This window comes from Callionymus lyra, chromosome 18 (assembly GCF_982586985.1).
Source record: "Callionymus lyra chromosome 18, fCalLyr1.hap1.1, whole genome shotgun sequence".
Classification (NCBI taxonomy): domain Eukaryota; kingdom Metazoa; phylum Chordata; class Actinopteri; order Syngnathiformes; family Callionymidae; genus Callionymus; species Callionymus lyra.
Window position 1 is genome coordinate 14,576,509 of NC_141835.1, and position 26,653 is coordinate 14,603,161.

Here is a 26,653-nt window from a genome sequence, read left to right on the forward strand (position 1 = left end):
GTTCTATAAATACTTTTACTGTAGTACCCAATTCAACCATCTGGAGGCAGTGTGTGCAGAATTGTTGTTTTTTGACCCACAAAGAAGAAAATCTTTCTTTCGTTTTGTTAAGTACCGAACAGACATCGCAACTTCAACCCATCAACCAAAAAAAACATTTTTTGTTGTTGTTGTTTTTCGTCATTTTGAGTCATGCATTTTTTGAGTTGCCTCTGGCAAAATATCACAACCCTATTTCCAGAGAAGTTCGGAAAAAAATAAATAAAACTGATATAAAAGATTCTAGTCATCAACTAACCTTTGTACTTATTGGGACTTTGGGAGGAAACCAGAGTGCACATTTTAATCATTATTATTAACAATACGCACATTCAAGAACATTTTTTATTTTTCTCTTCTACATTTTTCTATTTTTTGGGGAATTTTTTATTGTCTTAAATTCCTCTAAATTTTATTAATTTATTTGTATTCTTATTTTAACCACAGACAAAATGACGTCACTGTAGTTTGTGGTCAGTTTCCAAACTCACCTCACTATTGTCAACAGGGGCCGGAGCAGGGCTGTGATTGGTCCATCTCGGGGGGTGTTCCCTCCTCTCAGGGCGCAGTCGCAGCAGGTCCAGGGTCGTCAGGAGGATCCTTGGAAAGATCTCTGGAAGACTCCGGGAGGAAGAGGAGGAAGAGGAAGAGGAAGAGGAAAAGAGGAAGATGCCTTACATTCTGATCAGCACTCAGATACGACTGGTGTGTATGCGACTGTTCATTGCGTCATAACTGCGCGACTTTTCCAAGTCGCTGCTGCGCCTGATGTAGTTTGAGTGACAGATGAAGACGGAGAAGAAGAGAAGAAACGAGGATGAACGTTGTTTACTTTTCAACCTCGGAGCTTTAAATCAGAAACACCTGTGGAGCGCATGCGCACCACCCACACTGGATCATGTGATTAGTCTGACCGTGGATTATAATCTCAGATTTACATTTCTTGCATTCCAAAACTTCGTAAAACATATTTAAAGTCTTTAATAATATTTTAGAATTATATATTTAAACCATACACTATTTGTGGGTTTCATATTTTTTTTAAATCAAATTCTTTATTATTTATGATAAAACATCGTCTAAAAATACGTTAAAAAAAAAATTAAATTAATAGTATATATATATATATATATATATATATATATATATATATATATATATACATATATATATATATTTTTTAAATATAGATTTCAATCTTGGTATTCAGTGTTTTTATCTTGAATAAGTAAACTAATGTAATTATTATTAATACTATTATTATTAAAACTTACATTTAGGAAGAAAAGTATTTATATATTAATAATTATTATAAAATTAAGTCATTTTTGATAGTTTTTATTTTGTTATCCATTTTTAAAACGTATAAAAAGATAGAAATTAAAGCAATACATAATTTAAAAAATATATATAAATTGAGTATACAATAAAAAGTATCAATATCTAAGAATTTTATACATTTTTTCTTTTCTTTATACCATATTTTTTGATGGTCAGTAGTATTAAAAAACTATTACCTTTTAATAATTATGTTATAAAGTATGAGAAATACTTGTGTAAAAGTGTGTGTTAAGTGTTAGCATCCGAGGCTATATGCTAACAGCTAGCTGGCTAACAGTTAGCGACTCAGTGGTTAAATAAAACAGCATATACAGTATATATATTTGTTATTATGTATTTAATAACATAGCTTGTGTATGATTTTAAATGTAAACCTGTGTCCCAGGAGACGGGGCCCACCAACGTGGGGGACGAGTTCTCGGACCCGGCCATCATGACCTACCTGGGAGCCAAGAAAACGACGGCGCTGGGAAACAACTTGTGAGTGACCCTCTGAGGTCAGAGCTTGTTCTGATCCGAAGCAGGTAACGGCGCCTGAAAGAGCCAAAAGAGAAACAAAAATTAGACACAGATTTGTTGACAAGTTTGGCCCGGAGAGCGATTAAAAGAGACGCTTTGTTCCTGATTGTGATGAGAAATCTTTCCCCGGCCAGGTTCTTGTCAGAGGAAACGTTCCCGAGAATAAGACTTTATTTATATTTGTGAAGCGTCAAGAGAATATGTGTCAATAAAACTAGTGCCAAAACTCACTTTTAAAGACTTTTTAAATATCCTTTTTTATCAATACTATTCAGAACAGATCCAATTTTGATTGTTATTTAGGATAAATTATATTGTTTTTAAATATTTTTAAAAAGTATTTATGAAAAAAAACATTATTTAAAAAAATAATTATAACAAATGTATTTATTTTTAAATCATATTTTTAAAATTCAACACAAAATGTACGTTAATTTAAATCACTGTAAATATATTAATATTAAGTCAACAAAAGCTTATTTAAAATAACATTTAAAGTAACAGTCAAAAGTGTTTATTAATGTTTATTTTACATTTTGTTTCTAGAAAAGGGTTGTCAGAAAATAATGAACTTGCGATTTTATTTAATTTTTGGTTTGCAAATCTTATTTTAAGTGTAAACATACTTCTTTAATGGTTAATAGTTAAAAAAGTGTGTAAATTTAGTTTTTTTAATTTACAAATAACAAGCAAATATTGACGCTGTTAATTTTTTGGGTTGCAATTAAACCCCCGACCACTAGGGGGCAGCGGTCTTTAATTCCCGTTGCAGTTAAAGGGACATGGAAATCCTGCCTGATCGCGGCAAAGACTGAAGACAAGACGATACTGAGGATGAGAGGATACAGTGACTCTAGCTGCCTTTAAAGCTGATGCTTGGACGTGTTTTGGTTTCATGTATTCAGTCATGTGGTCTGTAAGTTCTGCGACACCAGAGTCAAGTACTCGACAATACTACAAATATATACTTGTTCGTACAGCATCACTATATATCGTTAAGGCATCTGTATCGTGTTAAGTATTATGTCAGATTCCTGCAAATACACGACCCTGTCGGTTGCGACAGCCTCGTCCTCCATGTGTTCTCGGCACATGTTCCCTCAAACTCTGAGGCAGTTCCTCACTTCCTGGCAGACATCTTGCACACGTTGAGCGCAGAAGATTCAAAGAGACGCTGCATCAGATTTTCAAGCGAAAAACACAAACCCTTGAAGCTGATGGAATACAGATCGGCGTGTTGTCGTTGGCCGTGCGGCGCGAATGCTGCCGGGAAGTGAATCAGCGTGTGGCAGGAAGTGAGCGAGCAGCAGCAGCGCCATCATCATCTGCGGAGAGAGAGAGAGAGAAAAAAATGACCCTGGTGTTTGTTGTTCTCAGCTCCGAGTACCACGTGGACGAGCCGCCGCGGCTGGTCCTGGACAAGCTGGAGAAAATCGGCTTCCGGGTGCTGAGCATGACGGGCGTGGGTCAGACGCTGGTCTGGTGCCTGCGCAGGGAGATGGGTCACGAAGGAGCGAACGTTCTCAACTTTCCACTGCAAGTTCCATTCTGAAGTTTAGCAGCAACTTTAATGTGTTTATGGCCAATGTTGTAATGAAGGTGAGCTCACTCTGTTTTAGCTTCTCTGTCATTCCATCCATTGACTCTAGTCTAATGGATCCACTTCAGTATTAGAAAAACTATTTGAATGTCTTTGTTTACATACATTTGCTTGTTACCATCGTAAAATAAACATCTTTTCTTACGTCACTGTCAAGGTTCATCTGTTCTTTAATAGTGGTGAAAGAAAATATCACTATATACACTTAATTCAGTATAAACTCAGTATAAATTCAGTATAAACTAGTTATAAATTCAGTTTAAACTCACTATAAACTCAGAATAAATTCAGTATAAATTCAGTGTTAACTCAGTATAAATTAAAGTATAAATTCAGAATAAATTCAGTATAAACTCTGTATAAACTCTGTATAAATTAAAGCATAAATTCACTATATACTCAGTATAAATTAAAGTATAAACTCAGTATAAATTCAGTATAAATTAAAGTATAAATTCAGTACAAACTCAGTTTAAATTAAAGTATAAATTCAGTATAAACTCAGTATAAATTAAAGTATAAACTCAGTATAAATTAAAAGTATAAATTCAGTGTAAACTCAGTATAAATTCAGTATAAACTCAGTATTAATTTAAGTATGAATTCAGTATAAATAAAAATATAAATTCAGTGTAAATGAAAATATAAACTCAGTATAAACTCAATACAAAATCAGTATAAACTCAATATAAATTTAGTTTAAAATCAGTATAAACTCAGTATGAACTCGATTTTTTTTATATATCGTATGGAAATGGAACTCTGTTTTCCAAATATTATTTTGTTTTCATAATATTAATGGTTGCTAGTTATTTAAAGTGTGTATAAGATAAATTAATTCAATTTGAATTTTTTTTTTTTTACAATTAACATGCAAATATTCGCTTTGTTTGTTCATTTTTGTGTTGCAATTAGACAGTCACTATGTCCTCCACCGCTAAAGGAGCAATGAAATCCTGCAATGAATTTGAATGTCTTTGTTTACATACATTTGCTTGTTTCGTAAGATAAACACCTTTTCTTACGTCACTCTGCCAAGGAGTGACGTAATATTGGTGAAAGTAAATATCAATACACTTCAGTATAAACTCATTATAAGTTCGGTATAAACTCATTATAAATTCAGTATAAACTCAGTATAAATTCAGTATAAACTCAGTATAAACTCAGTATAAATTCAGTATAAACTCAGTATAAATTCAATATAAACTCATTATAAATTCAGTATAAACTCAGTATAAATTCAGTATAAACTCAGTATAAATTCAGTATAAATTCAGTGTTAACTCAGTATAAATTAAAGTATAAATTCAGAATAAATTCAGTATAAACTCTGTATAAACTCTGTATAAATTAAAGCATAAATTCACTATATACTCAGTATAAATTAAAGTATAAACTCAGTATAAATTCAGTATAAATTAAAGTATAAATTCAGTACAAACTCAGTTTAAATTAAAGTATAAATTCAGTATAAACTCAGTATAAATTAAAGTATAAACTCAGTATAAATTAAAAGTATAAATTCAGTGTAAACTCAGTATAAATTCAGTATAAACTCAGTATTAATTTAAGTATGAATTCAGTATAAATAAAAATATAAATTCAGTGTAAATGAAAATATAAACTCAGTATAAACTCAATACAAAATCAGTATAAACTCAATATAAATTTAGTTTAAAATCAGTATAAACTCAGTATGAACTCGATTTTTTTTATATATCGTATGGAAATGGAACTCTGTTTTCCAAATATTATTTTGTTTTCATAATATTAATGGTTGCTAGTTATTTAAAGTGTGTATAAGATAAATTAATTCAATTTGAATTTTTTTTTTTTTACAATTAACATGCAAATATTCGCTTTGTTTGTTCATTTTTGTGTTGCAATTAGACAGTCACTATGTCCTCCACCGCTAAAGGAGCAATGAAATCCTGCAATGAATTTGAATGTCTTTGTTTACATACATTTGCTTGTTTCGTAAGATAAACACCTTTTCTTACGTCACTCTGCCAAGGAGTGACGTAATATTGGTGAAAGTAAATATCAATACACTTCAGTATAAACTCATTATAAGTTCGGTATAAACTCATTATAAATTCAGTATAAACTCAGTATAAATTCAGTATAAACTCAGTATAAACTCAGTATAAATTCAGTATAAACTCAGTATAAATTCAATATAAACTCATTATAAATTCAGTATAAACTCAGTATAAATTCAGTATAAACTCAGTATAAACTCAGTATAAATTCAGTTTAAACTCAGTATAAATTAAAGTATAAACTCATTATAAATTCAGTATAAACTCAGTATAAACACAGTATAAATTCAGTATAAACTCAGTATACTTTCAGTATAAACTCGGTATAAACTCAGAATAAATTCATTTTAACTCAGTATAAACTCAGTATAAATTATAGTATAAATTCAGTATAAACTCAGTATAAATTAAAGTATAAATTCAGTATAAACTCAGTATAAATTAAAGTATACATTTAGTAAAACTCAGTACAAATTAAAGTATAAATTCAGTATAAACTCAGTACAAATTAAAGAATAAATTCAGTATAAACTCAGTATAAATTCAGTATAACCTCAGTATAAATTAAGGTATAAATTCAGTAAAATTCAGTATAAACTCAGTATAAATTCAGTTTAAACTCAGTAAAATTAAAGTATAAACTCAGTCTAAATTAAATTATAAATTCAGTAAAACTCAGTATAAACTCAGTATAAATTCAGTTTAAACTCAGTATAAATTAAAGTATAAACTCAGTATAAATTCAGTATAAACTCAGTATAAATTCAGTATAAACTCAATATAAATTAAAGTATAAATTCAGTAAAAACTCTTATTTTTTATATATCCTTTGGAAATTGGACAGAACTCTGTTTTTCTGTCTTCCAAATATTATTTTGTTTTTATCATATTTATGGTAACTAGTTATTTAAAGCGTGTATAAGATAAATTAATTCAATTTGAAAAAAAAATAAAATACAATTAACATGCAAATATTCGCTTGGTTTGTTCATTTTTGTGTTGCAATTAGACTTGCAGTCACTATGTCCTCCACCGCTAAACGAGCAATGAAATCCTGCAATGACTGAGAACGAGGGGATACAGTCGACTCCAGCAGCTTTTAAACCTGATGATTGGAGATATTTTGATTTCAAAATACGATCAAGAGTCATGTGCCTTCAGTTTGAACCTGAAGCTTAGAGTACAAACCCACTTTTCATGACAACAAAGACTCAAAGGCGAAGCAGGTGCCACAAATTTTCAGTCTTCACCGTCCGAGTAAACAAACAATTGTTTATCATTTACCGTTACGTCATGAAACCTGATTGAAGACAGATCGTGGACCAGAGATCAGAAGTGGGTCCTGGACGGCAGTGGAGCCTCTAGACATCTGTTTCTCCTCCTGAGAGACTCATCTGCTGCGGATTAAATGATGATCAGGTCGATTGTTTGTGTGCTTATTAAAATACAGGTTATTTAGAAATTCGTCTGAAGCACCTCGAACACCCGGATAAAAGATTCAACCACACAAAGAGCTGGAGAACTCCTCGGTCGCACGATCGCCTCGGGTCCACCGGCACATTTCTGGTACCAGATCGCAGACCTGAAGACAACAAATGCTAGATTCCAACAATGACCTCTGTGTGCTGCTACTTTTTATATAACTCTTTAAAACATACTCCAGGTGTCTGATGGACGACTATGCTTATCACCACATAACTACTGGACCCCAGTATTAGCAAATGCAGTTTTCGCAAACTTTTTCAAAAGCTGTGTTTATATAATAGTTTTTCAAAATAAAAGTGGAATCTGTTATTTAACTGCCTTTGCCAGGCGTCAGATACGAAGCTCTAGAGATTATGACAGCTCGGTATTTATGGAAGTATGTCAATACAATCGGAATATTGAATAGTTGAATTTAACAGTTAAAAAGTTGAATTTTTTAATTGTTTTATTGAAATGTTGTGTATTTTCTAAAACATTTTATTATTATATTTTTGGAATAATTCAATTAAAACGTTTTTTTTATTGAAAGGTTCAATTCAAATTTTACTAAATTAATAATAAAGGTTGAATTTACTATTTTTGAATATTTGAATTTAAAAAATTACCCCCCAGATGTTAAAACAAAGTTGACACATTGTCTGGGAAAGACCTGAATTGAAGTGTCACGTGATCATCTGTGCGTCGCATGATTGGCTGAAAGTTTGATCAAGTAGCTCGGTACTCTTTTGGTGATGTCTGGAACTATTATAAAACATTTTATATTGAATTTGAAAAATTTCATGTTTGTTTTTTTCAATTGATGGTATTATAATTCAAACTGTGTAAGACATTTTTATTTATTTATTAATTATTATTATTGAAATTCAATAGAAAACAACTTCAACCTTCTTTAAAAAAAAAAATGTATTTGAATTATTGGATTAAAATATTCAATAGAAAAAAAATTCAACTTTGAAAATTCAAATGATTGAATTCAATTACTCAAATCAAAACAAAAAATAGATGTTTTAAAAAACCTGAATTATAACATTTGAAAATTAAATTGATCTCAATGATATACTTCCATAAGCGTTTTACTGAGGAGTTTGTGTTGCAAAAAAAATATAAAAACTAAAAAGAAATTGTAGGAGAAAAGTTCTGTAAAAGAAAAAAGAAAAAAGCTTTTTACCTGCTAAGAAACAGTTGGTGTCAGAAGTGGGATTCGGCCAACAGTACAAAAAGTACCTCACTCTCGTGCAGGAATGTGCAACATGAAGAACTTCTTATACCTTTATATAGGGTAACTACTAAAACCTAACTCCTACTTTATGCTTTGTTTCATGCCACGAAGTTGATCCGTTTGCACTTTGTTTGAACTTTGTTCTTTGCACTTTGTTCCATCTTCTGTCGAGTGCTGTGTGGTGACTTGAACCCTCATTTCCCGAAGGAATTCCCCACAGATCACATCAATCCATCTAGTCGAATACGATGATGCATTCATGGACATGACCGTGTTGCATTCACTGTCCCAGAAGAGCTCTGTCGACAGAAGCAGCAGGACTCGTGCCGGGGTTGTCGTGCGGCACCAGCCACTGTGGGATCGCTGTGAACGATGTGTTTCCTGTAATTGCATTTCCTCTGTTGTCGTTTTGGACCAAAGTTTGTGTCTTTCTGGGCCTCGTAAACAGAACCATGTGATGCGGGGATTTTTCTGCGACAGGAGGGGAGCAGATGTCTCCGAAAAAACCACATGGATATTACCTCACGGCCGGACAATGGCGGGCAGCGAGAGCGAGGGACGTCCAGGTTGGATGTCACGATGATATCACGTAACTCGTCACGGGAGAAGAGGAGATGCGCAGCGTTACGTCATCAGATGATGGATGTTCCTGGAGGTGAGCGCAGAAGTCTGGCGCTGAGAGGTCTGACCTAATGTGGGTCGTAGATTAGGTCAAGATTACACAACGCGAGCATCACAAATAACGGACTCCATCTTCACTCTTCCTCCTCCTCTGGCACATTGTTTTATTTCATTCCTTTGTTCTCAACCCACTTCTTACTCCATTTTCAACCACCGTATCATCAGCAAACATCATCGTCCATGTAGATTCCTCCCTGAACTTATCCGCCTGGTTGATGTCTCTAAAAATCGACAAATATGGTCAAACCCGCCATCTTGTAATTCAACTTTATTAGCATATTAGCATAATTCTGATTTACAGCGTTAAGATTTATTCAGGAGAAAGTTTTTATTTTATATTTTTAGTGTGACCTTGTCTGCTGTGACTTGGACTACACAAGCAGGGGAGTTTAACTATTTTTTGACTAAAAAGAGAAGCAAAATCTAGCTACCTAGCATTATGGCGCCTAATAAAAAGAAACTTAACTTAAAATGATATTCATTCACTCGTTCATTTTCTGTCACTTCTACTCATTGGGGTCACAAGTAATTCATTTTGTAAAGTGAATTACAAACACGCAAACACTGACAGGGAAATCTAGCTAGCTAGCATTGTTATGATAATGCATTAATAAGAGAAACACACCGAATGTCATTCACTCGGTCATTTTTTTACCCTTTTTTTTGTTATGGGGTCGTATAAGCTTGATATTGATCCCATTTCCTCAGGGCGAGAGGTGAGGTAGTCAATCCATTTTGTGAAGAGAACTTGACATAAGCAAACGCAAACATTGAATTTCAGCTAGCTAGCATTGTTAGCTAGTGCTTAAATTAAAGAACTACACTGACGTTTATCGCAGCAATTTCAGGGCAAGATGTCGTTTTTCCACTTTGTAAAGAGATCTACATATGAGAAAATGCCTACATTGAAATTGAGCTTCCTAGCATTAATATGCTAACTCTTAACGTAACACGCATTGTATTTCGTTCATTCGTTCTTGTTCTGCGGTCCAATGGGCTACTCGAGGTAGTACATCTACTTTGTAAAGAGAACTGTAAGTAAGTAAGTAATTTAGTAAGTAAGTAATAGTTATTTCTAAAGTGCCTTTCTAGACCTGGCTCACAAAGCGCTTTAAAAATAAAAAACAATACACAGTTAAAACTATATACTATAAAAGGCCAAGATACTGTATATAAGCAAATGCTAACAGCTAAATTTAGCTACCTAGCATTGGTGTGCTAGCTAACAGCTAAATAAGAGAACCAAACTTTGTCATTCATATATTTTCTGACTCTAGTAACAAATGAACAGGGCTAATATTGAGTTATAAGCGTCACAAATGTGTGCGTCGGTACCGTGATCCTGAATGTGTAACTGAATTCATTTTGAATAAATAAAAGACGAGAAACACACGGAAGGTTGGACACACGTACAATTTCCAAAAGAAAAGACAAACAAATCTCTTCACACAAGTTACGCATTTTTAACTTAATATCAGGGTTCATACAGGTTAAAGGTTATCCTAACTACTCTGGGAAAGAGGCAGGGGACACCCTGGAAAGGTCACATCAAAGGACCACAACTCACAAGGACACCCAGGAAAGCAAGGGGGATCATACACCCAACAAAACCCCTAGAAAGTCATAGTTACACATATTTTTGTAAAGGCAAGCGACACCTCTGACCATTTTAGCATAGCATTTCGATAAAATGTATTAATTGTAGTTAGTTAATCATATATTAACCTCACATTGAAAAAGATTGAAATACCAAGAATGCAGTGAACGCAGGTGTTTCATGCAGAGATGACAGAGTTACATGCGAGAGAAGGAACTGGAGGAACACGAGAAAGTGTGCCGTCTGGAAGATTGCTTCCTAATGTACACAAAGGTCCGGAGAATAATCATCCAAACCGCCGGCTCTGTAATCGAGAAGCATAATGTTCACTTTTCATCACGTGAGGCCGCGAAGAATTCCCATAAAAAAAAAAGAAACCCCGTCCACCTTGTGTTCCACTCCACGGCCTGATTACAGGTTTTAACTCGGTGATTTCAAACGCCGCCACATCTCACGGTCTGCGGTCTTGGATCGGGCCGGTTCCTCGCGGAGGCTCCTGGGGCTCAGACGGGCCGAGAGGAATGATTTTCACATTAGCCTCAATCTGCTGCAATAAATGAGGTAATGAGTTGTCACAGAGCACCAGACGGCCGTCCGCCGATGAAACGACCGCGGCCCTGATTGCTTGCGATGTTGCGTGGATAATCTCCGCCGTTTTAAACACCAAATTGACTTAATTGACAATGAATACCTTAAAGCCTGGTCGGCTTATGCGAGGACGGGAAGGGGAAAAAAACAGATGTAGTCGCGGGGGGAGTCGGGAGGATTCTATCTGGACCTAAATCCCGACCAGAACGTGGCAACATGAAGGCTTGCGTGACGTTCATGGAAGTATCTAACTGGGTGAATTGATTTGCCAACTCCTGCTGTAAGACAAACACACCATCCTACTCCTGACACCGTTTGTTACAAGGGTTCTAAAAGGGCACCACGGTTATAACCGGACTGAAAAGCAACACATATTTCAGGGATATACTTTCCTGTTTTTATATATATATATATATATATATATATATATATGTCTATGAAAATAAAAACATGTACGTTCATTTTTAAATAAAGAGTTATATTAGAATCAGTGATTTTCTCTATTGTGTTAATGGGCTCATGATCATACAATCTAGCTCTTAAATCTTTGCGAAAAGTACTATAAGTTTTTGAAGCTATTTGGCAATTTGTTTTTTAGAGATATTGCTTGTCAGTAGTAGTGTGTATTGGCAAGAATCTGGCAATTTGATTATTATTACCATACAAGGGCAACGATACGATATATCGTGATACCTTAGGTTCAAGGATATATTTGTAGTATTGTCGAGTACTTGACTGAGGGATCAATAAAGTTCTACCTACTCTCGATGAAATTGTCACTTGTTATTTATTTTGAAACCAAAATATGTCAAAATATCAACTTTGAAAGATGCTGGAGTCAACTGTATCCTCTCGTCCTCAGTCATCTATCGTGGGTTTAATAGTAACACTAAAATTATGAATATTTAAACATTAGCTAAAAACACATATTTTTTTTCATTTAAATACACATAGACCATACTATAATTATGATTAAAAGGTAACATGTATTTTGAAAGAGAAAATAAAAACCATATCGATACAGTATTATGTGTAGTGATTTATATTTGTGTTAGTTCACACCCACTAGTAGTAGTAGTTTGGGTGTTTTTTTCATTCTTTAACTACCATTATGGCGACTGTTAAAAGTACCAGTTTGTCACCTGCACACCAGAGAATACATGTCCTGACCTGCTCTTCTTCAGGTGTAACCTGCACTCACGACAACATTGAGCTCTGGAGGACGGTTGGTCCCTGGCTAACCTTCAATGTGCTCCTGAACTTCAGAGGCTGAAAGAGACCATAAAAAAGAGTCACTCACAACAGTGGTATGAAGAAGAGTATATTTGAATGAACATGATCCTTGTATGCACATACAATAACACCATGTCTTATTAGATTAGAGAGTTGTTTTTCATCTGAAAAAAAAGGTTTAATCGTTGATCAAATAGTGAAACAAACACAATAAAAAAGGAGGTTTTCAAGTAACATGGATCTTATGTATGTATCGCTGACAAGTCGGACATTATACTCATGATGCAACACTGTTTTTTATCATTTAAAAGAATCTATAGAAGAGTGGGGTGTTGGGTTAGCTTTCAATCCTTGTCTTCTTTCTGCATCTCTTCGATGAGTCTCTGCCGCTCCGCTGCCTGTCGCATCTTCATCAGCACCAGACTCTCGTAGTCGCGCTCGTTCACCAGCGTGTTCTGGGGAGAGGAAGACGGTAAGAACAAGGATCAGGATAACGAAAAACGATTCATTTTACAGCAGGATAATGAACTCTGTCCTGGGCCAGTTATGCAACCAATTTTTAAACACACAACTTGGTGACAACAACAGTGATGATGACATCTGTGTAAATATGTCTCCTGGCATTAACACTATAGGGACAAATACTGATTTGTTAAAGTGATAGTTCCAACTTCACCCATTTTCTACTCACCCTCATGTCAACTAAGGGTTGGGTTTGTAGCAGAAGTTTAAACAATAACATGCTACAGACAAAGTATTCTGGGTAAATATTGCGAGTGCGTCAAGTTTACTGTCTAGACCAGGGGTTTCCCAACCTTTTTTGTACCCCGGACCGGTTCAATGTCAGGTTTATATTGACGGACTATGTTCGGATAGAAAAAAATCAAAACTAAAATAGCATGACATTCCAAAAATACATCTCACCATTACGCTGAATCAGCAATAGCTCTGGACTGGTTACAAAAAAGAGTGTAGATTTGATTGTATGCCGACGATGTTGTTCTGTATCCTCTCTTGATGGAGTCTACTGACTCCTTTAAGAAACATCTTAAGACGTTTCTATTTGTTCAGGCTTTTCCTTGAATTTCTCGAACTCCTGTGTTGTTCTCGGTGTTGTCTTGATCTTTGAAGTATGTACTGTTTTGAGTATTGTTTTGATTGTTAAAGCGCTTTGTGACCCTGGTCTCGAAAAGCGCTATATAAATATATATTACTTACTTACTTACTTACTGTATGTGTATGTGTTCTGTAAGATATTTTGTGCCAATGTTTCAGTTTCTGTTTTTCCATTATTTAAATGGACTTAGGACTCTGAAACTGAAATTTAGTTTCTAAAAATATATTGAATTATTCAAGAGTCACATGCTACTGTTATTTAAGAGAAAAACATATGTTTTTTTCAAAATAAAACAGTAATAATCAATAGAACAGATTTTTTTTTTTTTTGCGGCCAGGTAACAAATGTCTCTCCGATCGGTACTGGTTGGGGACCTCTGGTCTACACTACCGTCGATGGAAGCGCTATGATATTTACCCAGAATACTTTGCGTTTGTAGCACGTTGTTAGCCTTTAAGATTTTTAAGGTGCGACTTTTTGGACAGCGATTTTGAGCGCTAGTCGCTTCATTAAAATGGATTCAAGCTTTTGCCTACACCTTCGAGTTTACTCTTAAAAATAATCTCAACCCTTAGTTGACATGAGGTTGAGTATAAGATGAGTTAAGCTTAAATTGTGGGCAAACTATCACTTTAAGACTACAAGGCACATTAAGCGCAGCACAGCTTCATAGCTTAACCAAAGTCGTACTAAAACATTTTGCCGTATTTCTATCGCTGTGTTCCACAAGCAGTTCAAGGTAATAAGTACACGATATATCATGATGTATTGTGATACTGTAACTAACAAGGATATATTTTAAGTTAATATAACCAAAATGAATACATTAGGTGCATCGGATTCTAAGGCACACTGTACATTTTTTAATTGAATTAAAGGATTTAAAGTGCGCCATATAGTGCAAGAATACGATATACAGATGCTAATGCTAATGCTATGCTAATGTTGTTGATGATAGTATGCAAATGAAGCACGTCGGCCTATTAAAACACAGATACTATCGAGCTTTTTCTCGTCTACTGAGGGATCCATTGTTTTGCTAGATTACGTCCAGGAAGTGATTTTTTCGGGGCCAAGGAAGTGTCTTTTTAACGTCTCGCTGCGGGGCAGACGAGTGTGTGCAGAGAGAGCATAAACCATTTAAAGAAGAGAGGAAGGACTGTCAGTGAGCTCCGAGAGCATCTGGAAAGCATCACCGGGGACTCCAGCATCCGCCGAGGGCGAGGAGACCGTGAGGAGAGACCGTGAGGGGAAGTTACCCCCAAACTCTTCTCACAGCCGCTCCGTCGAGGAAGGCAACTATTATCATTCCAGTAATGTGAGCTCAAGCCCTTTGTCTGACACGTAACTATGAAATATCACGCAGATGCAATTAGATAAATCGCTATTTGAATCAATATAACACGCAACGGAAGGACTGGCAGACTCCACACTGCCCTCTACTGGCTGTTAAGTGCTCCTCTGGCAGATTGACCAACATCAATGCTGGGCAAAGGGCGGCAGCTCGGGCTCTGAGGTCTTCGGATCAGAATCTACTGATGGTTCCTCGCACACGGTTCAGGACCAGAGGAGAGAAATCTACTGATAGATGATGGATTGATGATCTACTAACTCCTTCAAGAAACATCTTAAGACGTTTTTATTTGTTCAGGCTTTTCCTTGATTTTCTGGAACTCCTGTTGTGTTATCAGTTTTATCTTGATCTTTAAAGTATATACTTTATTGAATATTGTTTTGATTGTTTGAGCGCTTTGTGACCCTGGTCTGGAAAAGCGCTATACAAATAAAAATGACTTACTTACTTACAAATGAAGGCCTTCTAACTCCATCAATGCAGCCCACATGAGTCAAAATTATACTATCAATCTAACCATATAGGAATGTTTTGGGATTTATATTTATTTATTACTAGCTCTACTCTGGATCTAATTGGTTAAAGACTTTGGATTTAATTTTCTCCGTTTTTTTTTTGTTTTTTTTTATCATTTAGAAAAAAAGGTTTTTTTTTAATATATATATATATCACAAAATGTATATTATCAGAAATATTACACATCTTATGGCGTAATTTGTTGCACTTTATTTGTATTTTCAATGTCAAAATAAATGCTATTTTCTTATCTTCATAATCTTTAATACATTTTAAGAATAAAACTTACGTAAGAACGTCCTTTTATTTAATCATTTTTTTTGTCCCTTCTTTCTTATGGCTTGACGGCACCTAGTAACAGTCACAGAATATATTGTGGCCCCCGAGAAACTAAACCCGAGTGAGTGAAAAGTTCAGCACGTACAAAAGGTTGTTGTTAAAAGTAAAAAAAAAAAGAAAAAAGGGGGGGTAAAGGCCACCGTGGAGGCAGGATGGCTGCGAAACTCCCATACAAACAAGCTAGTGGTGTGACATCAAGACACACACACACACACACACACACACACACACACACACACACACACACACACACACACACACACACAGGTCTGACCCGGGGCCAGAGATGACATCATGCATAACACCAGTGCAGCGAGTGAGTCGGCGAGCGAGCCATTACGAGATTATGTTGCCACGGCGACGCTACAACAGTGTAGTAGGATCAAAACCCCGCAGCCCGAGTGTCACCCAATTTGAGTTTGATAACAGGATTAGTCACGAACAGACATCTGCGATATTTTACCGTGTCGAGCCAACGAGCAACGTGTGTTCTGAGGTCCACGTTCATCCTCTAATGCACTTCAATGAAGGTAATCAAGGAGCCATTCATCTGCTTCTACAAGGTCATGACTCAGAGGTTATTCTATGTTAATCTTTGTATCCTTCTCTTTGCATCATTTCCTTTGATCTATGTTCTTTATATTTGCACTTTGTCATCCTATCACTTTTTGCTCTTTGTTCTTGTTTCTAATGAAACTATTGTCTGCTGTGAACTGGAAACCCAATTTCCCGAAGGAGATCTCCAGAGGGATTAATAAAATATCTAATCAAATCTAATTATTTTTTGGTTTTGGCAAACATTTATTTAATGTGATGGTTGTAAGGTAGTGCTCACTTTTCTTAGGTCCATTAAAAAACATCAAATTTTTTCCAAATTCTATTCAATGAATCTGTATCGCTATAAGCTTGACTAGGGGTCGAGGATCAATGCCGCTGTGGTTTAAAAGTGACCCTGAAACCCTTAGGGTCTGGTATGTTACACTGATTTTTGTGACTGAAATTAAAACAAATTGCCCAAATTGACTTCCTAAATCTAAAGCTTTTGCATGCCGGCAAACATCTGGACTGTCACTAGGACAGTATTCCAGAACATCTCCATCTTTGGTCATTGTTTTACGAGGACAAAATGACTTCCTACTGGCATTTCCTAAGTAGGACTGGGGGGGCTTTTGGGCCCTTGAGCAGCTTCACCAGGGGTCTTTTTATTTAATTGCAGAATACCCATTTATAATTGTAAAAATTAAATTTTGCACAAGGTTTTCATATCAGGATCAAGCGTATAATAAGCAGCTGCGGATAAATATAGCATTTAAAGTCTGTTAACTTTGGTCGTTTATGGTGTTAATGCAAGTACACTTAAAACTTTATTGATACTAAACAGTGACAGAAGAAATATTTGTGAAGATTCAACTGATTAGAAAATTAGAAAAATTTACCAATCAGCGACTTTCTTAGTTATATGATAGACTCATTGAGTTGGTACGCTTAAAGATTCAATTGGAGCCGTCAATCAAAACAGCTAAATTGGTACAATGTATCAAACTAAACAAAGGAGTGAGAGATTGTCGTCACAGAGGGATGCGTTTGTTGCAGTCTTATAAATTAAAAGTTATATATATTTTTTAAATATTATTTTGTAAATTCACTGTACCGCAAAAATAAGGCCATGTTTCTATATATATATAAATGGGATTCTCATGAAAATAGTCTTAATCTGTTTTTCAAGTATATAAAATTATAATTTGGGAATGCCTCAGTGAGTTTATTCAAGGTCAGGGTTGACCAACCCGGTCCTCAAGGGCTGCTAAAAGGTGCAGTTTTTAACTGATCAAGCATGGATAGTTTAACCAACAAAGTTTCAGTTGAAACAGGCAGCACCAGACTAAAAGTCAACTGATTAGCTCCTAAGAAACCTCCATGCTCGAGGTATTCTGCCATTTAGCGCTCGCTAGTTTTTAATGCTATAAAATGTAGCCCTCCTCCAAAAAGGTTTGGACACGCCTGATCTATCGCTACACCTTCTAAGGTTTGACATCTCAGGACATGATGTCCGACAACAAGTTGCGAGCGTCTACATTTTCACAAAAAGGTCACGCTGTGCGAAAGAGGGTGTATGTGGTCATAGTGCTGGAACTAAAGAACGGCAGTTGGACGAGGCGCTGAAGGCTTCTGGAAGCCCCTGCGGCCAAGGAAATAAACACTGATGAGAAAAATGGCAAGACATGAACATCCAGCGAACTTCTCTTCAAGATGGATGAGCTCCGGGATCAGTGAGCAGGGAGGTGTGCGTCGGGTGAGAGCTTTGGCTCCAGATATTGACGCAGAATGATGTCTTCCACAACAGACACAGCCGACTGAAACAGGTTCAGTAAAAATGAAAACAGATCTGGAGAGTAAACAGCCCGGAGGCTTAAATTCAGTTTACAATGAGCCTGAACCTGAACCGATTAATTTCAAGAGAAGTAGGTTAATGTAAGACAATGTTAACTCGTTCTGGTTGTGTACCCCAGTTATACTCTTAGTAACCAGCATTTATTTCTTTACATTTCAGGTTAGTGGGTCACTAAATTGAATGAGCGTTTATACAAACCTAAGAGAGACTAATTTTGTAGATGGCCTGCTGGTAACAAGGGAGCTTGATTTCTCCACCACAACAGCAACTTAGTTGCCATAATCAATTTAAAATCAGCATTTATTCAAAAAATACATCAAATTAAATGATATCTCCAACATGCAAACGTCAGAGCAGGTGTGAACCACGTGTTCATGTCTAGTGTATAGACTCAGGCACTAGTCCCCCCCCATTATGGAGCCTGTTTTAAAATGTGTCTGGTTTGGAATTAGTTAGTTAATTATTAATTGTCATTTGTTTGACTTTGAGAAACCATGTACTGTAACAAATTCATAATAGAATGTTCAAATGTCAAAATGCCTTTCTGGCTCGTTAATTGAGGCTGGTCACATTCATCTTTGTTTAAAAATAAGGTCATACTTTTTGTGAGCAGCTCACAAACCAGGAAAAAGTAACACTCCCGCGGAAGTTTAAGACTAGATTAAAAAATATATACACAATTTCGGAACATGATTTGGAGCTTGTAATCCATGTGTTTGTTTCTTCTCGTCTGACTATTGTTTTCATGTCCAAACAAGAAGGATCTGTCTCGTCTGCAGTTGGTAGAACTCTGCAGCGAGAATTCTGACTCGCTCTAGTAGAAGAACTCACATTTCACCGATCCGTAAAACTCTTCACTGGCTTGCAGTTTCTTTCAGGATCAACTTTAAAATTCTGGTTCTTACTTTCAGATCTATTCATGGTCAGGCTCCTCCTTACATCACTGATCTGATCCAGACTTACACCCCAGCTCGGGCTCTGAAGTCTGTGGATCAGAATCTACTGATGGTTCCACGCACACGGTTCAGGACCAGAGGAGAGAAATCCTTCCAGGCTGTTGCTCCTAAGCTTTGGAACGATCTTCCTCTCTCTTTGCGCTTGATGGATCTACTGACTCCTTCAAGAAACATCTTAAGACGTTTTTCCTTGATTTTCTGGAACTCCTGTACTGTTATCAGTATTATCTTGACCTTTAAAGTATATATTTTATTGAATATTGTTTTGATTGTTTAAGCGCTTTGTGACCCTGGTCTGGAAAAGCGCTATACAAATAAAAATTACTTACTTACTTACTTACAATTTAACAAGCTCAATTCTTACTTTTTCCCGTTAGTTTCCATTGTTTAACACAATGAAATCCTCTTGAAGATGAACCTGAATATTCAGAATCTATCCTGCCTGCTCCGGCTCTGACCCGATACTGACTTGATGACAGGCCACCGTGGTTACGTCATGTGTTTAGACTGCGGGGTGAAGCAAGAGTCGACGTTGACAGGTGCCTTCTTCAGAAGCCGGGTGTCGACATGTTGTCGTCGAACCGTTTGGTTTCTGTGAGAGTCGTTTCAAACACTCCACAGAGAAGACGCTGATGAAAGGGGGGAGAAGCCCTCGGAACATGTGGGCGAGAAAATATACAGTTATTTCTGATAATAATAGAAGGGTTGAATAAATAATCGAGTCATTATCACTTTGATGACTCGCCGTGAACACCGGGCTAATACACAGACTTATAGGTTGCCGTGAATCGTGTATAAATGTTTCAAGGCCCTCCATTCAGTGGCCGCCAGGAGACACAACAAAGAGCCAGAAGAATATCCCCCAAAGCCTCAGTTTGGGTTCCCAGCGCCAGTCAAAGCAATATCTGGAAACACTTTTTTGTCCTGAAACAACAAGACGTGCAGCATCCCAGATTTCAGACCCAGCACAGCGGCACCGACCACACTGCCCGCGATGGTCGGGCCTCGAGGCCGGCTTAGTCAGAAATCCGGCGAGGGTTAAACGCATCAAACCAGAGGCTTCGTAGCATGACAAGGAAACTCAATGTGTAATCCTCAGCTCTGTCCAGACGGCAGGTCACGAGAGGTCAATTGTAAGTGGCATATGCTCCTCAAACTAGACGGACGAAGAACTATAGATGACGGGAAATATTTCAAGACAAACACACAAAAGCATCGCCCCAGATTTAGCATTTCAGAATATCTACAGATAGCATTGTTATTGAATAGCTAAGCTAGCAAGCATAGCATTCAGTTTAAATGCCGTTTATTTTAAATTACAGTTAATTACAAGTGTAACAAATCAAGAAAATCAAATTGTGAGATCTTGCCTGTCCAAGACCTTAGCTCCAGCAGGGGTTTGATTTTATGTTAGCAGGATGGTGAGTAAAAGTCAAGGAAGCCCTTGAATAATGATTGTATTTACTTTATTAGTTTCATGTGAATCTTATAATATATATAAGTATAGAAATTAATAACTTTGATGCCTATGGAGGAGAATTTTATATTTGTTATTTCAAAGACAAATAAAGTAATTTTGAACAACTCAATTTACAGTTTGATTTTTAAATACATTTTTTCATAGGTGTTATATAATAGTTTACATTTATCATCTCTGCTATGAAACTGTCTGTTTAAGAGCAAAACTGTAATTGATTTAGGTTAACATTACCATAATGCCACCAGTTTAGACATAAACGATAGTGAAAAAAAAACAGTTTTGGTGCTTGATTTTTATTTTGGTGACATTTCTCCTGATAAAATCTGTGCCTTAAATAAAAAATATAGTCTCATTTATGCATCACAGCATTCTCACTCGTCTTCAACTAACATTAGCCCCACAATTATAATTACTTGTACAAAATATTTAATTTTTTATTGTACATAAAGGGTATAAAATGTTATTTCGATTAAAGTTTTTGGACAAGTTCTGGATACATTCTTTAATGTTAAAGCACCAAAAACACCAATATTAAAGGTATTTGAAGCCACATTAAATGACCCAAACGGCCTGATTTGTCCCCAATCTATCAATGCAATTATATGACGACCCACAGAAATAGGATAGTTATAATTATGGTTGGAAATCGTCTGTAAAACATAAAAATTGACCAGAATGAGTGGAAAACTCATGGAATTGTTACAGTGGCAAAACCCATTTACCAAAGAAAAGAGGATTTGACAGAGAAAACATGAACACATGTGGGCAGTATTTTTTCTGAATTAAAATCAAGTTGAAAATTCTGTGAATATGTTATTTTGCATTCACACCAAACACGATGTGTGCGTTAAACGCCATTTACATTAAAAGTCAATGCAGAGGTTCTATTATGAGCAACAAACCTTTGCACTAGAATATGCTACCATGAGGTACAGTGAGTTCATTTATTAAGAAAAAATTAAGCATAAAGATAATCTGAAGGATTTTACATAAATAAGAATCCAAATCTTAGGCTTTTTTTAATGGGGGGGGAAAAAATGTTTTTTTAGCCAAGAAACACTGACTACTGTAATGCAAGTATTAATAGATAATGTTTTTGTCTGGGAGCACTTGTGTTGTCTCTGGGTCAAGGTGACCCGAAGGCCAAGGTGAACGACGTCCACCTCTGCATTTCTGGAAGTCAGGGAGATCGCTTTTCCTAGAGGCTACACAAGGTATATCACAAACACATTTGTTTTCAGGCCTTCAGGTCACCTTGACCTTGACATAACACAAGGGTTAAAACAAACAAACAATTACATATGGTCATATGACCACAAAACAATGAATATCCATCATAAAACAATCACTAAAATAAAGGCAGTGTTTGGTGGTAATGTTTTCATTTTGATACCAAACCTGGAGTGTTAACCATGTTATGCCAAATAAAGCTTCCAAGAACAAACTATTCAACTAGGAGGCAGACTGCTGTTGATTTAGTTTCATACTTCTTTTTAATTCTTTTTCATTTTTTATTTTTATTTTCACGACATTACCGATGGCTCTGTAAATATTAATTCTCTTCGGCCCATCCGTGCAATCCTGGCCTCTCGAGGCATGAGAAAAGCTACAATCATATTTGGCTTTTTTTTTCATCTCCCTTGTGTAACCAGTGGGCCTGTGCATACACGCCTGAGAGCGATTGTACTCTTTTGATTCTGCAGATAAGTTAAAGACCTGCAGTCAGGCAGAAGCGCCGAGGGAGGGGCTTTGCACAGACCAATCGCGGACAGGAAGTCAGCAGTGACAAAATAACAATGACAAAAAAAAAAGCTTATCTGTCTGTTGGACTTGTTTGCTCACTGACTTCCTACCTCATTATCCTGCACGCCCTGTTGTACGTTCATTTACTTATTCAAATCCAGCCCTTCCCTTCCCAAGCCACTGGTGTGCCCCCCCCTCTGAACATGCGCTCTCAGGGGTAATGGACCCAGCCATCCGATGTAAAGACCCGACCAACTGCAACACTTGTCACGGCCGACTGACACCGCACCAGGGGTGACTTGAAACGAGAAATCCTTTGGAGAGTTTGACCTCCTCCTCTACGTCAAGTGACACACCTGGTTAAGGGATTCTCCTCGGGGACAAAAGAAGCTCACCTCAGCAACAAAAAGTGACCAAAGGTGAGCGAGCGCTGCAGCACGCCCCCGCTCGTCGTCGTGCCTTTGAGCTGAAGGAACGAAGGGCGACTCTTGCTACAGTTTTGGACAAGCCTGATCATGTCGAGTAACAGTTTGTCAGGGCGTTCAGGTACGAGGCGCAGCCAGGATCCCTGACAGAGACGCGTGTGTGCATGTGTGGGATACAAACACCCTGTATTTGCTCTGGACGACAGGTAAGAGAAGCTGTTTTTCATTGACCACTCATCTTCTCAAAACACCTGTCAGACGGAGAGCAATGTGTTGGATGATCGTCGTTAGTGGCGGCAGTGGAAAAAAAAAGGATCGTCTTGGTTAATATACTTTAATGGCTCGCTTTAATTTCTCTTTGCTATGAAGCTCTTGGATGCCTTAAAAACTCCTCAATCGGCCAAACTGACATGGCTGGAAAGGAATGCGGTTGTGTCCACGCCATCCCATCTCCCGCTGCTGCTAAAGTGCCGATAAAACCTTTACGGGCCAACAAAAACCTGTTTGCTGTAGTGGCTTACAAATTTACAGAGTGAGTGTTTCAAGTCACGAACACGAGCAGAGCCGTTCGGAGGACCGTAAAAAAGAATCAGACACTGGGAAGGTTATGTCATCGGCGTGCCAGCGTGAACGCAGAAAAACCCAAATGATCGCGGCTCACGGAATTATCAAAAAAACAAACAATTATATTATGTTATTGGTTTCCACCATTCGTGTCTTTCATCGTCAAAAACAAGCAGTAAACCAACTCGACGCCTTTCTAAGAATATCATAAACATGTGTTCCAAAAGCCATCATCAGAGAAATCATAGCAGGAGCTCAACTCCTAAAGAAAAACAAGTGAAAAGATGGGATGTACACTCATGCTGACTAACACTTCCTGGAAACAAAACAACTGTTTCATCACTAAAGGTGATAAACCACCCGCTCACTTCTTCCCAGACGAACACACCTGCTTTCTGGGGAATTAAAAAATAAATATTATTGAGAAATTGAAACTTCAAAGTATCATAAAAAAAGGGACCTCACAGTTGCCAAAAAAAGCTAAATTAAGGAAAGCAGCTGCAAAGAAAAAAAATGAAAATAAATTCAGAGGAATGATTAATGGAAAAAAACAAAACAATTAGGGAATCCAATTATAAAAAAGTCTTGTGGTTTTTATTTTTGATTAAATGTGTCTATAATTCCCAGTATCTGGCATCAACAATTATGTTATTATTGAACTTTAGAATAACTGAATTTGAGTTCTACTTCTTTTTTTTTTTTAAAGGACTACATATTCAACTTTAGATGAAAAAATGACAAGAATAATGAATATATAATTGAAATTGAACTGTCAATAATCTTAACGCCTCTTTAGTTAAATGGTAATCATTTATAAACTTATCTGAAGAAATATTTTCAGGTTGTATCAGTTTTATAATTCAGTTCCTTTATTTTGATATAATACTTTTCAAAAATGTCCTGCCTATTGACTGTATTTTAATTGGGATTCAACTATTTTTTTATAAAATTTCTTTATAAGAAAGGAATATAAACGATAGACTAGAATTATATACGTGCAATATATATAAATCACAAGTTAGGCTGACGATTGACTAAACTTTTTTGTAATGACTTGTCGACGAAGCATTAGCTTAAAAAAAAAAAGTGAAATTCTCTTTTTCTTCCTTTGCAGATGGAATGATGCTTCTGAACTTCATCACTTTCTGAGCAGAGAGAACCAAAAGTCCACCAAGATGCCACTGAGAACATCCCTGCACAGAAAAGGTGCCTCTGGTCGTTGGTCGAGCCGAAGGCGCAAAGAGGTTCTGTCGGTCAACATGATCAGCCTGCCGCTGGCCGACTTCCGCCACCTTTCGCACATCGGAAACGACGCCCACAGGGACAGCTTCGGGGATCTGTCCTTCCTCAAGATGGGACATAACTTGCTCCTCCAGAGCTCCCAGAGCGAGCAGAACCTGTTCCAGGCCTGCTCCCCGCCGCCGAAGCCCCCGCGGCTAAATGTGAACGACCCGGACGGCTCGGAAAGCCCCGACCCGACTCCCCAGACCCATCAGAGGAGGACGAAAAAAAGCAGCTCCATGCCATTGCTGGACCGCGAGGACAGGATCATAGAAGAAGAGGAGACGCTCAAATCTACCGCTCAGGATAACCGCTGTGAGCCCAAAAGCTTGAGCTTGGACAGAAATGGGAACCCGACTGTGACCGGTGAAAACACGAGGGACGAGGACAGCGGCTTTAACTTCAACCTGGACTTGGGTCCGTCAATTTTGGACGACGTTCTCCAGGTGATGGACAAACTCCACCATTAGAGGAACATGATGAAAGATAAGATTTCAAGTTTCATTTGATCACCAAGTCTTCCCTACTTCGTAAAAATATACAATAGACTAAGATCGAACGACACCTACTTATTCCTTTAAACTATGCATTCCCAAATCAATGTACTGTATGGACACGATCAGGAAAACCAGTGTGGACCTTAAAGCTGTGCGTCACAAATAATGTACATATGTATCCATTGTGTGTCACTATATAATAACATGGAGGGGTTTCAGAGTTTGTAATGGATTTTAATATAAAGCTTCTTTTAATGTTATCTTGTGTATTTCATATCTTCTACACTCTAGCGAGTATTGTTCATCTACAGTATAAAGCTCAGGATATTGGATATTAATATAGCTATTGACTGTTAAGGTAAGGTAAGGTAAAACTTTATTGATCCCTCAGGAGGTCTCCTTCGGGAAATTGTTTTTTTCCAATAGCCAGCAATTTCTCATAAACAATAAAAAATAATAAATAAAAATAAAATAAGAAGAAGAACATAAAGAGAAAGAACAAGATGACACAATCTAAGTCTAAAGATAAAGACAAAGAACGTAGGTCAAAGAAAAACAACGATAAGACAAAGGATACAAAGACTAACATATAACAGAACATCCAGATACTCTCACTCCACTCCTGCCCCCGAACTCGGAATTGTACAATTTAATAGCCCGAGGGATGAATGAGTCCCTGAGTCTACTTGTTTTGCACCTGGGTAAGAGCATTCGTGCACTCATTCTGCTTCTAGTTGTTATAGTTAGTTATAGTAGTTGTGTAATGTCTCTTTGAAGGGAGACCTTGTTACACATTTTCATCAGCTTTACCTCTGCCAAGGAGATCATTTTTTAGTCCAGTCTGTTTGTTAGTAAAATACCTAAAGAATGGAAACAATTTCCAATGATGTTGAAAATGGGGCAAAGATCACAATTTTTTACGCCATTTTATTACTTAATGATGGCCTAGTTTTATGAGCGTCTTATACTTTTCATTCAAGCGCGGCAAAGAAAAGGTAAAAGCCTCGCAGCACTTTGAATCAGACACTCGTGCACGTGTTCGGGATGAAGAGCTTACATATTTACAGAGCAGCAAAGTTGTTAACATTCTTCTGCAGGGAGAAGGGCACAATGGATCGATTAATGATTAAACTGATGTCAGCTAAAAACCTGCTTTTTTCTGCCTGGGTTTTCTATCATTTCTCTGGAGCTGCACACCGTTGTTAGGAAGCCAGCTCAGACTTGAATCCAAGGTCCTCGCGCTCAGACGCCCGTGGGCTCTCGCCGTGCTTGCCAATCCGTTTTGTGCGAACGGCAATTTCTCGTCCGCACGCATCTCGGAGGCCCCACTCGAAGGTAGACCAAGGTGCCCCCCGTTTCTCCAACCCAACAATGTCGGGTGAAAACAAACACTCGGCTCGCCCGTCCAATAAAAGGCGGCCGGTGGTGGCGGACCGGGCTGCGAACCAAAGCCAGGCCACGAGTCCAGGACCCTCTGAAGAAGAAATGAAAATCGCAGTCTGTTTTCTTAGCTGCGAATAAGAGTCCAATGTTCTGGTAAGTGGTGCACGAGAAGGAAAGTGGTAAAGGGTAAGTTGATACTTCCACATGTGCGGGGGGTGTCGAGGGAGGACGAACAGAGACATCCATTACTTCGACTAAA

At 37.0% G+C, this 26,653-nt stretch overlaps 3 protein-coding genes across 7 annotated transcripts in view; 2 read left to right on the forward strand and 1 right to left on the reverse strand.

Annotated features, from left to right (window-relative positions):
- Nucleotides 1-588: 588 nt before the first annotated feature.
- On the forward strand, nt 589-3,648 carry gchfr (GTP cyclohydrolase I feedback regulator). Of its 2 annotated transcripts, none has more exons than XM_087779780.1 (3): nt 589-744; nt 1,766-1,860; nt 3,277-3,648. In XM_087779780.1, the coding sequence occupies exons 1-3, from the start codon at nt 709-711 to the stop codon at nt 3,449-3,451; spliced, it is 306 nt and encodes a 101-aa protein (XP_087635906.1). In that variant the 5' UTR covers nt 589-708; the 3' UTR covers nt 3,452-3,648. The 2 variants fall into 2 exon arrangements, with proteins under 2 accessions (XP_087635906.1, XP_087635907.1); XM_087779781.1 differs by having other exon boundaries at nt 590-744; nt 1,769-1,860.
- An 8,774-nt stretch (nt 3,649-12,422) lies between these two features.
- Nucleotides 12,423-26,653, reverse strand: part of dnajc17 (DnaJ (Hsp40) homolog, subfamily C, member 17) — a 40,286-nt gene continuing 26,055 nt past the window's right edge. Inside the window, exon 11 of the mRNA XM_087779687.1 lies at nt 12,423-12,802. Coding sequence (XP_087635813.1) covers nt 12,692-12,802 — 111 coding nt within the window. The 3' untranslated portion in view covers nt 12,423-12,691. The remainder of the gene's footprint in view (nt 12,803-26,653) is intronic.
- LOC148060604 (cdc42 effector protein 2) lies at nt 16,092-25,271 on the forward strand. 4 transcript variants are annotated; one of them, XM_087779689.1, is made up of 2 exons: nt 16,092-16,203; nt 24,348-25,271. In XM_087779689.1, the coding sequence occupies exon 2, from the start codon at nt 24,409-24,411 to the stop codon at nt 24,982-24,984; it is 576 nt and encodes a 191-aa protein (XP_087635815.1). In that variant the 5' UTR covers nt 16,092-16,203; nt 24,348-24,408; the 3' UTR covers nt 24,985-25,271. The 4 variants fall into 4 exon arrangements, with proteins under 4 accessions (XP_087635815.1, XP_087635816.1, XP_087635814.1 ...); XM_087779690.1 differs by lacking the exon at nt 16,092-16,203 and adding an exon at nt 22,246-22,663; XM_087779688.1 differs by lacking the exon at nt 16,092-16,203 and adding an exon at nt 22,251-22,875.